Consider the following 13,301-nt stretch of genomic DNA (forward strand, 5'->3'; position numbering starts at 1 on the left):
TAAAGTTCTGGGTATTTTTCATGTAGCATATCATATGTCGATATTCAGCTGTTTTCGAGAAAATAACGGTTGAAAAATATAACATGTTTTAATGAAAATAGTGTTCAACTATAATAAAAAACAATAATTAAAAAATAAATAAAAAAAAATTAAAATAATTTATTATTAAATTAAATTCCCAGTTTCAGTGAAAGTTTCGTGCACTTTTTCCAAAAATGATCCTTAACTTGCTTATTTGACAGTTGACAACCAAAGAAATTAAATAATAGCTCAGATCGTAATCTTTCCAAAAATATGCTTATTTAAGTTAATCGGTGGTACCGTTTGGCCGCTAGAGGGCGTCAAAGTCAAGCTTCACAAACCTTCAAAGTGATTTAACCACTTTTTCTTTAACATAAAATAACTCAATTATTTTAACAGTTACGACAAAATGTTACTGAAGGTAAAATATAGTCCAGACCAAAGGCTTTTCAACGGTGTATTCAAAAAAGGTCATTGGAGTGATAATTTGACCGCTAGAGGGTATCAAATTCAAGTTTTTTGACAATTTTGCTTTTCACACTGTTTTTCGAGATAATTCCCGAAAACTCAAAATTGTTTTTCACTTTTTTGAGACACCCTGTACTCAGCCGCTAATCTGAGACACCTTATATCACCTTGACATCCATTTTGCCCTAACTGTCACGGTTTTGGGGATGACCTGGAAATGATGTTAGTTTTGACGGTTTTCAGTGCGTGGCACCCTACAAAAATGGCATTTTTACAAATAACACTTTACGTCATTTTTGTATCATTAACCTGAAGGAATTTAGGCCGTGGCAGTTTATTTTAAAAAATCAAAAATTTTCTCTAAATAAATTAAAGGACAATTTTCGTTTTCAAGGACAAACGGTGCCTAGTACCAAAAAAGCGCATAGAAGGTAAAAGTGCATCCCCTCGAGGTGAGCTGGTGATAAAAATTTTAGACTTTTAACTTGAAGCGTTCCTGAGATATTTCGCAAAAACTACAAAAAACCAAGGTCAACTTTGACGCCCTCTAGCGGCCGAACCTGAAAACTTTGCCGTGTTTGCTCAACGTCACGTGAGAGCACCATTCACTAGCTTCATTTTGTTTTATAGCTCGTATATACAGGATGGTTCAAATAAGCGAGTTATTCACGATTTTCTGGAAAAGTGCAGGAAAATTTCGCTCAAAATAGGAATTTCTGCTCGATTTTGAGGGACGGCCAATCAAGGCTGCTAAAGCAAAAACAGTTGGGTATCGATACAGACATTTTACATCAAGTTGGCCTAGAATTTGACGTACAATCCAAAAATCTAATAAAAATTGGGTCATCTTATTTAAGAAATTATAAGTTTAGCATGGTATGGTTTGGAATTATAAATTACCTAACCTAACCTAATCTAACATCACGGGAAAATATTGGAGAACATAAACGGGGAGTGAACCACCTGAGGTTTGCAGATGACATAGTCCTTACTGCAGACAAGTTAGATCATGCTTGTCTATTATTCTTATTCAGAGATCTTGTGTACGAGTTGGCCTAAATATCAACTTCTTTAAAACTTAATACATAGCCAGCTTTGTATTCCCCAAAAACGCAACTAGAACAAGCGTATGCATATAAATATTTGGATCACGAGATCAAATTAAAAAGAGACAACCAGACTGCAGAATTAAACAGAAAAATAGGACTGACATGGACAGCTTACGGAAAAGTAAATAATGTCTCTAAATCAGATATTCCCATGTGTCTGAAGAGATAGTTGTTTGAGATCAGTGTGTGTTCCCGGTTCTAACATAGAGAGCATAAACACTGACCCTTACCAGGAAGGTAATAAACAAAAATCAGATGGATCGATTATCTCTCAGAGACAGAGTTCCAAATCATATAAATAGGAAAAGAACCGGTGTTGCGGAGGCATTTGAACGGGTTGGAAATCTGAAATGGAATACAGCCGGCCATGTTGCCAGAGTCAGAAGTGGAAGATAGACAAAGAAAATCCTGGAATCTAGAAATGAGGCACATCAGAACCGAGAACGTCTCCCAACGAGATGGTCGGACGACATCAAGCGTTCCCATTACCACTGGAGGAGTGCTCAAGACCTAGAGATATGTCCAGCAGTGGACTCAAAATGGCTTTTGATGTTGATGATGATGATGATGACAGCGTCTTTAGTGAAAAATAATGTTTCAATTGAACGCATTGTTTTTCTAAGATTGTAAATATCTAAATCTACGGGAACCCGACTGATCTATCGAACAGGTTCAGTTCAAATAGGTTTTACCAAAATTTCTCAATTAAATGACAATTGTCACGTAGCTTCATTAGATACACACCAAGGAAAGATACGTATACCAAACTCAACTGAGTCATGGTTGTTGGTAAAGCACAATATGTCTCCGTTTTACAGGTTTCAGTTAAACCATGGCAATTAGGCAGTCCAACAAACTTGCACTAAATTTTTTATAAAACAATAGTAGTAGAGAATAAAACAATCTTATTAGTAGAAAGTAGTTAATTTCCGCTTAAAAAAGAAAGTTGTCATTTATCACACACGGAGTCACTAATATATGGATAACTTTATAAACTTCTTCCAATTTTGAAGTGTTTACGGAAATTTTATAGTTTATTATACTATTAATACTAAAACTAAATCATCAATTGGTTTGTAGATTTACAACTCAATTTTACTAAAGATCATCATTGTTTTTAGCTCCAAAATCTCCAAGATCTCCACGTTCACCATCTACTCACAATAACGTGTCTGCCTCTCCTAAATCACCGACAATCTTCCAGTTCGGTCCACCAAGTCCAATCGTTGATGAAGATTCCAGAGACCACTTTGCGATGATTGGGTGTACGTTTCAACGCAACCACCCTAAGGTAAGTTATTTAAGTCCAGTTTTGAAGGCTAAATTGAAGTTTGAATGTGACAGATAAGATGCAAAACCTTAACATAACGTTGTTGCAAATTAGGTACGTTCAACCAATGAGAACCAGCCATATCATTCCCTGGACTCTGACTCCCAAACTCCTTCAGTGGGTTCCACCATGACCACCAATTTGAGTTCCAGACATTCTTCACTTAAAGAGAAACGGTAAGTGAAATTACGGTCAACTATACTATTTTAACAAGAATTTGTTCAGTAAGACACAATTTTCTCCTTTTGCAACGGTCAGTTTACTTTCCATAAAATGAAATTGCTTTTTTTGTGAGAGAAACGTAAGGTTTTCGAACCGTTTAAAAATTTAAATAGAAATTACGTAGTAATTGGGGTTTGTCGAGTGATCAAAAGCAATGCTATTCAATAACCTTTGGAACCGTTCGTCTTTGCCTTTTCCGCCCTTCGGCTTAACGTCAAACGGGTTTAAATGAGAATTAAATTTCATTTGGTACTGCGATTCGTGGTTTTGTCCGTCATCGGAGGATTTGAAACTTAAATCACCCAGGTCTCGGTCTTTGACAAAATGAAGCGGTTAATTATACTTGATGATAGGTTAGACGATACTTAGCGTGTTCTGTAATCACGTTTTGCTCAAATTTCTTTGTTGATTTCATAAAGTATAATGGGGATATTTAAGGGTGTACAATTTAATGAAAGATATGTAAGAGTGATCGCGTTTAGCGTTGTCCACTTACAAGCCCAAAAAAAAATGAAAAGCCGAAAATAATCAGGGTGTTCAGTTTTTGTTGAAATATGACGTTATTTTACAGTTCACATGACCACTTAGTTAACTTAGTACTGTTAACCGTTATATCTAGCCTAAATGCTGCTGACCTTCTTGCTGTTAGCGAATTGAGGATTTGTTAAGCAGGATAACTTAAACGCTGATTATTATCTCAGCGTTAGCTTCATTCTTATAATTTAAGCTCATACCGCGTTGCGTTTTTTGAATTTTATTTAATTTTATACCTATATAATATTTATTAACTAATATTTTTTACTGATAAACTTTTTAATACATTGTTACACTAAGAATTTCTGGCTGCTGGTTGATAATTATTTCACCGGTAAAAATGTTTTTTTTATTGTTACCTCTCAACTTACTAACTAGAGTTTGATGATATTCTTGATACATTTAAAGGTACGATTTATCCCAATAAACACACACACGTTTATTCTACGTTGAAACAACGTTCTCACCGATATTTTAACGTTTTTCGAATAGAAAACGTTACACATTTACCGTTTTTATAACACATTTATATTAAACTAAAATTGATTTGTATGTTACTTTCAAAAGGAAATGTAATAATAAAACATTTTAGTACATTTGCACAACAGCGTTGCTAATCATCTTTTACAAACGTTTTATAATATCTGCAAAGTGACGTGAAACAAACGTTGAAAAACATTTCTTGTAAAGGTTAGACTACATTTTTTGCATATCAACGTAGCGGTTGCAAATTGATTTAAGCGGCATTTATACTTTTAACGTTTTCCAATCTACCAAAATCAACGTTCAGTTACGTTTCACTACAAAGTTTCTTCGACGTAGTTGTGCTTATTCGAAAATAACGTTAAATAGATTTCGAGAATCGAGATTTCTCGCAAACGTTAAATTACATTTCCAAAATCAACGTTTGGTTGCGTCTTATTACAACGTTTCTTCAACGTAATTGAAATTACTGGAATGAAACATGTTGTCTGTCATTTTCATCAACGTATTTTCAGTTGCTCCAGCTTTAGCCAAGCTAGTCACTCTGGAATGATTTGTAAATTTAAAATTCAACACATCAAGGCTTGTGTTTTCTGCTGAATATATCTTGTCTACTTTGATATCTCTTTGCGTCCCAATGGAGTATGTTTATATGATACATCTCTAGTAAACCAGTTAGGATTTGGCATCACGAAAAGGCAATTATTAGTTACATTTGAAGTCATCTTTCCGAATAATTGCATCAAAAATAAAACTTTTGATTAGATCGAAATATGCAATATTCCACAATTCCTCAGATATTATTGTAACCAACTCGACAATTCCGCTTCACGTTTCCCCACTCCACTCTGTTGGAGCATTTCAGTCAAATGTAAATAACATTCCTATGTAAATGTATTGTAACATCTCTACCTTACTGTACACATTTCGAGATTTTGCAATGTTTCTAATTAACCATTTGCTATCAACAAGCTTGAAGTTTCTGAGAAAAGGGGGGACCGTAACGTATTTATTCTTAATAATAATAATAATAATGATATTTATTTAGCATGTAGCTATAAAAATAAACACAATGACAAATCATGCAAATATAAAAATATTAAAATTAATGTAATAATAAAATAATTAAAATGGACAAATATGGACCTGTTTAAAAACAAGTAACGAATTAAAAAGTAAAAACATTAAACAAGAACAAGCTAAAGCACTTAAATTACAACATGTTGTCTTAGGGCTCTTTTAAAATTGTTCAAATTATCACAGTTTTTTATTACATTAGGCAACATATTAAAATCTTGAAGGCCTTTGTACAATACTGGATAGAACATATGTGTTGTTCTACAATTTCCACTCAAAACAAAATCAAAACAGTTTCTCGTGCTGTAACTGTGGACTTCGTTAAAAGACTTGATCCGCTTGCATATACAGTGTGGAACAGCCAAATGGAATAAATTCGATAACGAATAAATGAGAGCGTGTTGGGAAAAACGCTTGGACACGTCGATTTGTATTTTTAGTTGCACATTTATTAAAAAAAATAAAAATTTTATAGGGTGTGTCATGTGACATTGGCCGATACCAACTTTCTTATTTTAAATACAACCCCCTGTATATTATTAGTTTTTTGGATTCTTCAGAAAATTCTAGACATAATTCATGTACAATGTCCCATACCTATCTTCAACTGTTTCGGAAATATTAAGTGTTTTCAGATGTATTACAACAATTAACATTAAAAAAAAAAAATTATTTTATTTCACAAATTCCCTACATTACACTCAATACTTATTTTCACGAACATTTTGAACATCTCTTACATTAATTTCAATGTTTTTTTGTTTTTTTTTACATTATTTGTGAAAGAAAATAATTTTCTTTTTTTAATATTAATTTTAGTAATACATCTGAAAACACTTAATATTTCCGAAACAGTTGAACATAGGTATGGGACATTGTACATGAATTATGTCTAGAATTTTCTGAAGAATCCAAAAAAATTATAATATACAGGGGGTTGTATTTAAAATAAGAAAGTTGGTATCGGCCACTGTCACATGACACACCCTATATAATTTTTATTTTTTTTAATAAATGCGCATCTAAAAATACAAATCGACGTGTCCAAGCGTTTTTCCCAACACGCTCTCATTTATTCGTTATCGAATTTATTCCATTTGGCTGTTCCACACTGTATAGGGTGGTTACAGTCCATTTTTTAATTTAAACACAAACACGTGAACGGCAAACACAATCATTTTCTGGACAGGTAACATGCTTAAAATCGTGGACATTGTTACGCTGGGAGTATACCTGTTGCATCGCAATATGCACCTCATTGCTCGATTTTGCACAATCTGGATCTGATCTATCTCAAAACGAGGTAGACCGTACAAAAGAGCAGAACAAAACTTGAGATCAGGGGCCGCAATACAGTTATACAATAACAGTCTGGTCTCCATAGACAATTGTCTTCCTACTCTCGAAATGTAGCCCACCTTCTTTGAACATTTTTGAGTTATATAATCAGCGTGGGCATAAAACTTCAGTTCGGAATCAAAAATTACTCCCAGATACTTTATTTGACTTTCGTACTTAATCCTGGTGCCATTCATAATTACATCGAGCTGCTCCAAGGAGATGTTTCCCAACCTACTTTTTCTCCGAAACAGACAAAACTTTGACTTTGACTTTGAGTGGATCGACACGAAGCTTATTTTTACATCTAAATATATTTTCCAAATCGTTGTTTACGTTCGTCTGCATAAGATTCAAGTTACTCCCAGTTATATAAATCATTGCATCATCTGCGAACAGCTCAATGCAACACCGATCCACAGCCCCAACTATGTCATTGACATAAAGCAAGAACAGCAATGGCCCCAAGGCAGTTCCCTGTGGTACTCCATGCTGAACACACAAAGGATCAGACATGCTATTCTTATACTTTACTCTTTGATGTCTGTTAGACAAATAAGACTCGAACCATCCCAGAACCGTACCGCTCAAGCCCATACAATGCAATTTTTTTATTAAAATTTTGCAGTCAACTGTCTTGAAGGCTCTCCTAAAATCGAGGAACACTGCCAACACAAAGTTACCAACGTTCAACTCTCTTTTAAAAATATCACATAAATTAACTACAACAGTTTCACAAGAATGACACTCACGAAAGCCCGATTGGTTCTCCACAACAATGCTATTCCTGTCACAATGATCTTCCCCGCTTTACGTTTCCCCACTCCACTCTGTTGGAGTATTTCAGTCAAATGTAAGTAACATTCCTATGTAAATGTATTGTAACATCTCTATCTTACTGTACACATTTCGAGATTTTGCAATGTTTCTAATTAACCATTTGCTATCAACAAGCTTGAAGTTTCTGAGAAAATTGATCCATACTCAATAATATTACTTAGGGATCGTAACGAATTTATTCTTTAAAGAATTCTGTCAGACCACCTCCGAGAACTCCTCCTCCTCCACCTCCTTGGAATGCCAGTTCGTATGAAAACAGGATGAATAAGTTCTTCTGAAGCCCATCGGGAGAATTTTGATCGTAAACTTGTATCATTCCAAGCTGAAGATCTGACTTTCCTTTGTTTAATATCACTGCAATTTACGACGCAAAACATCCCTTGTATCCCTTCGTTTTTTCAACCGTATGTTAGGTAGTAACTATTACATTATTACTGTTACGGTGTGGGCCTACTATGCTCGATACTCGATGAAACCGATGCGCCGCAATATCTGGCCAGGCGCGTATTAAAGTAGGCCACAGTTAGGAAGCGCCACACCTGGAAGATTCGAAGCAAATCGCGAAGCGTTTCGCGGTCATTCTAGAACGTGGTTTGCGAATATAAAAGAAGCGGTGTCGACGTCAGTAGTAGAGTGTAGTAGTGAATTTGGGAACGCGGTAAAGTTTAAATAGCGGAGTAATTGTGGAATTGTAGTAGTGTTTTTAATAGCTGAGTTAATTATTGTACGGAGTGCTTTGAAGTGTAAATAAAGTTATTAATTGTTGAGTTAAATTGACTTTGTGTGAACCCACGGGAAAATCGTAACAATTGGTGTCAGAAGTGCGATCAGACTTTAGTGCGACGTGAATTGGAACTAAACTTCGGGTTAAAGACTTGTGTTCAGAACCGGACTAGAGATTTTTGGAACAGTGGTGTGTTAAAGTTATTTTATGCCAATAACAACACGTCAAAGTGCAAACATGGAGGCCCAAGTTGCAGCTATTATGGCAATGCTTGAAAAACAAGAAGAGATTCGACAACGAGACAAAGAAGAACAAGAAAGGATTCGAAAACAAAACAAGGAAGAACAAGAAAGGATTCGACAACAAGAAGAAAGAATGAGACAACAAGATATAGAAATGCGTCAAGAAGATAGAGAGCGGCAAGAAAAGCGTAACGTAGAAATATTGAACGTTCTAGCGGGGACCAAGACAGACATCCAAGAGTATGTAACCCATAGTCTCAATAAAATTCAGAACGATGTTCGGGAGGACATTAATAAAATTCAGAATGACGTCGAGATAAAGCTACGCGACTTAGAGCGGAAAATTGACAGCAGAGGAGCCAGCTCTACAGTGATCACCCGAAACGGGCTCAACAAGATCAAGCCTCCCACATACGACGGTCAAACTTCATGGGCAATGTACCAACTCCAATTTGAGGCCGCTGCAAATGCAAATGGATGGAGTAACAAGGAAATGGCTGTAGCACTAGTAGTGGCATTACGAGGACCTGCATTGGAGCTGTTACAGACGGTGCCTATCGCCCAACGAAGCAACTATGAAGCATTAGTAGCTGCATTAGAACGTCGTTATGGGGATCAACATAAGAAAGGACTGTATCGAACGCAATTAATGGCAAGACAGCAGAAAACTGGTGAAAATCTAGAAGAGTTTGAAACCGAAATTCGTCGCCTTGTGCATCTGGCTTACCCAGCCGTCCCGGATGAAATCCAAGAAGAACTTGTGGCACAGTATTTTGTAGATGGGATTCGAGATCCGGAGGTAAAGAAATGGCTGAAGATGTTCAAAGGGGGCAACAACAGCGAATTACTGGTTCGAGCGCTGGAAATTGAAGCTGCGTGCAATGACTTTCAGCCAGAGACTATTCAAGAGGAAAGAGAACCGCCAGCCGATCATGTTGCTACATCAATAAATAAAATTGAATCAATGGTCGGCCAATTAGTGCAACAAATGGCAGCATCAGCAAATGGCCAGTCCACACAGTTAGAACGATCACGTCCTATCACTAGAGTGCAATGTTATCGATGTGGACGCAAAGGACACTATAGAAGGAATTGCAGACAGCGGTCTTGTTCTCCAAACCCACAGTGTCGACGAAACCAGGACATCAGAACAAATCACCGGAACTCCTCTGCTAAAAGAAACATTACATGTTATATTTGTGGACGTAAAGGACATTACCAATGGAATTGCAGACAGCAGTCTCGTTTACCGACCCCGCAGAATTGGCGTAACCAGGAGCAGGAAATGAAGAACCCGGAAGGACATTTACCGCGATATGTAGAGGATCGTCAAGCTTTTGATAGTGACTTGAGAGAGAGAAGATGAAACCAAACAACGACCGTATGAAGATGACACTGCACCACAGACCAACTGGTGGCAATTATAAGAAAGGTGATGCTGTGTGGATGTTTCAACCCAGGAGGAGCAAAGGATTAAGTCAAAGATGGCAACGACACTGGGAGGGACCTTACCATGTGGTAAAAAGGTTAAATGACGTCGCGTACAGAGTCCAACGCAGCCCCAAAGGCAAGATGAAAATTGTCCATCTGGACAGACTCAAGAAATACCAGGGACTAGATGAAGCGGATCGGGACGATCAGCTTTAAGAGGGGGGCAGTGTTACGGTGTGGGCCTACTATGCTCGATACTCGATGAAACCGATGCGCCGCAATATCTGGCCGGGCGCGTATTAAAGTAGGCCACAGTTAGGAAGCGCCACACCTGGAAGATTCGAAGCAAATCGCGAAGCGTTTCGCGGTCATTCTAGAACGTGGTTTGCGAATATAAAAGAAGCGGTGTCGGCGTCAGTAGTAGAGTGTAGTAGTGAATTTGGGAACGCGGTAAAGTTTAAATAGCGGAGTAATTGTGGAATTGTAGTAGTGTTTTTAATAGCTGAGTTAATTATTGTACGGAGTGCTTTGAAGTGTAAATAAAGTTATTAATTGTTGAGTTAAATTGACTTTGTGTGAACCCACGGGAAAAACGTAACATTACTAAGGTAGGTTACACTAAACAAAACATGTTTCATAAAATTCTCGTCCTAAATATAATTCGTTAGTATAATTCCAAGAATTACCTTAAGTTTAACTATTTTTTTCAAGAATGACGTTTAAAAACAATATTATTTCTGATCACTGTGTCTATTTTGTTTCAAACTGGCAGAAAACCAATTTTGTCAGCACCATAGGAAGCTAAAGTCTGTGTCGTAAAGAATACATGAGTGATTACCCAATTTTCTCTATACGAAATAGGGGACGAAGACGCCAACTTCCTTCGCCGATTGATTCGACCAATTCGACTCCTACGGAGGCCCCAAAAATCCACAGATGCCGAAAATCGACCTCGGATTTAACAGACATGACCGATGACACGTACAATACGACCACCACAGCTTTAAGCAGGTCCGGATCCAGAAAAAGTAAGTTTAACAATAAATCAATAATTAAATCAATTTGTTGTCCTGCTATGTTGGTCCTTTTTGTAAAATTTAAATGAATGTTAAATTAAAAAACAAAGTTAAATTTCAAACAACCCTAGACAGATTCAACCCCCCTTTGGTAAATTTTTTTTCCACGTGATTATAACAAATCCATTATAATAGTATGACATTGTACACACAGGGTGATTGTGTATATTTTACTCAATAGCTAACTACCTTTAATTTTGATTTGACAACATAGTTGTTATTTTTACTTGTTTGTTGGATGATTTTATTTGTATTATGTCTTGATTGACAACGTGTGCATGTACCTGTTTGACGAAGTGTACCGTGACAGAATTGTTCTGCAATGTTAATTTGTTTTTCACTGTTAAAAATTCGAGGTAATTCTTATTGTTATTCTTATTGTTGATTCATTGTTGGTTTCTGACATTAACTTTCTACCCCAGCCCTGAGGAAGTTTATGTACAAATAAAAGAAAAGTCCGGCGAATAATTTAGAGTAACAATTTATTGTCCCTCTTTGCCAATCATCTTGCCAATTCAACGTTAATTAGCAAAGTTACAGTATTTTTTCTAAACCGCCAGAATGTAATAGTTATGACATTTGTATAAATCCGAAATCTTTCTACAAGAAAAATCAAGATTTTTTCCTAAAAACTGTTCCCGTATACCTTTCAGTGCATTTACTAAATTATGAAAGTAACATACATGTTATTGTTTACATACATTGTTATGTTGGTTACTTTAAAAAAAATATATAAATTGTAATGGTCAAACGTAACAGTATTGTTGCCACGAATACGAAAACAATAATTGTTTTTATGTTGTTTTACAATTATTTTATTACTTGACTAATCTTGGCATTTAGTGCTAATTGGCATTTAGAGTGTTGCAAGCACAAAATTGCTTATAGTCACGTGACGTGTCGCGTACAATTTCAGCTTTCACAACCGTTCAAACTTGATCTATTGTTATTTCAAAATTTTTTAAGGTTTAAACTACATTTTAAATGTCACGTGACTGTTTTCGACAGGTGTTTACTGGCTTTAGCAGTGTTGTGAATTGATATTATCAAAGTTACGTGACGTGACTCATACGATTTCAGCTTTTACAACTGTCTAAATGTAGTTTACTAATTATTCAACTTTCAACAAGATTTTAAAAGTCACGTGACGTGACTGATTTTTAAAGGTGTCAACTAGCTTTCAGAGTGTAGGTAGATCAGAATTGCATTATCAACGTACAACAATTTTACATTTTTAGCTTTTAAACAACTGTTCAAAATTAATATACTACATTTTCAAGGTTTAAACAATATTTTAAAATCACGTGACAATTTTTGATAGGGGTCAACTGGCTTCAGCAGTGTTGCAAGTTGAAAATTTCATTATTAACGTCACTTGACGTGTATTTTACAATTTGATGAGCTTTTACAACTTTTTATATTATTTAACGTTTTAACAATATTTTAAAAGTCATGTGACTAATTTTGACAAGTGTTAACTGGTCTTTACAGTGATGTAAGCTTAGAATTGCATTATCAACCTCACGTGACGTGTATTTAACAATTTCAACTTTTACAACTGTCTAAATTTAATTTACTACGCTTTTAACGTTTAAACTAGATTTTAAAAGTCACCTGATTGATTTTGACAGGTGTCAACTGGCTTTAGCAGTGTTGCAAGTTGAAAAATTGCATTATCAACGTCACGTGACGTGCATTTTATAATTTGAGATTTTTCAACTGTCTAAATTTAATTTACTAAATTTTCAACGTTTGAACTAGATTTTAAAAGTCCCGTGACTGATTTTGACAGGTCTTAACTAGCCATTACAGTGTTGCTAGATCAGAATTACATTATCAACGTCACGTGACGTGCATTTTTACATTTTTAGCTTTTAAACAACTGTTCAAATTTAATTTGCTACATTTTCAAGCTTTAAACAATATCTTAAAATCAAAGAAAGAAAATTTCATTATTAACGTCCCGTGACGTGTAATTTACAATTTGAGCTTTTACAACTTTCTACATTTACTTTAATCAATTTTCGACGTTTTAATAAGGTTTTAAAAGTCATGTGACTAATTTTGACAAGTGTTAACTGGTCTTTACAGTGTTGTAAGCTCAGAATTGCATTATCAATCTCACGTGACGTGCACTTAAAAATTTCAGCTTTTACAGTGTTGCAAGTTGAAAAATTGCATTATTAACGTCACGTGACGTGCATTTTACAATTTGATATTTTACAACTGTCTAAATTTAATTTACTAAATTTTCAACGTTTGACTAGATTTTAAAAGTCCCGTGACTGATTTTGACAGGTCTCAACTAGCCGTTACAGTGTTGCTAGATCAGAATTACATTATCAACGTCACGTGACGTGCATTTTTACATTTTTAGCTTTTAAACAACTGTTCAAATTTAATTTG

The 13,301-nt window shown here is 35.5% G+C and overlaps 1 protein-coding gene across 1 annotated transcript in view; it reads left to right on the forward strand.

Annotated features, from left to right (window-relative positions):
* The window catches only part of LOC145724524 (uncharacterized), a 116,745-nt gene that overhangs the window by 90,873 nt on the left and 12,571 nt on the right, over positions 1–13,301 (forward strand). Inside the window, exons 4-6 of the mRNA XM_081972867.1 lie at positions 2,720–2,889; positions 2,983–3,104; positions 10,681–10,847. Of these exons, the coding sequence (XP_081828993.1) occupies positions 2,720–2,889; positions 2,983–3,104; positions 10,681–10,847 (459 nt within the window). The remainder of the gene's footprint in view (positions 1–2,719; positions 2,890–2,982; positions 3,105–10,680; positions 10,848–13,301) is intronic.

This window comes from Ips typographus, linkage group LG2, assembly GCF_016097725.1.
Source record: "Ips typographus isolate SLU linkage group LG2, UJ_Ityp_2.0, whole genome shotgun sequence".
Classification (NCBI taxonomy): Eukaryota; Metazoa; Arthropoda; class Insecta; order Coleoptera; family Curculionidae; genus Ips; species Ips typographus.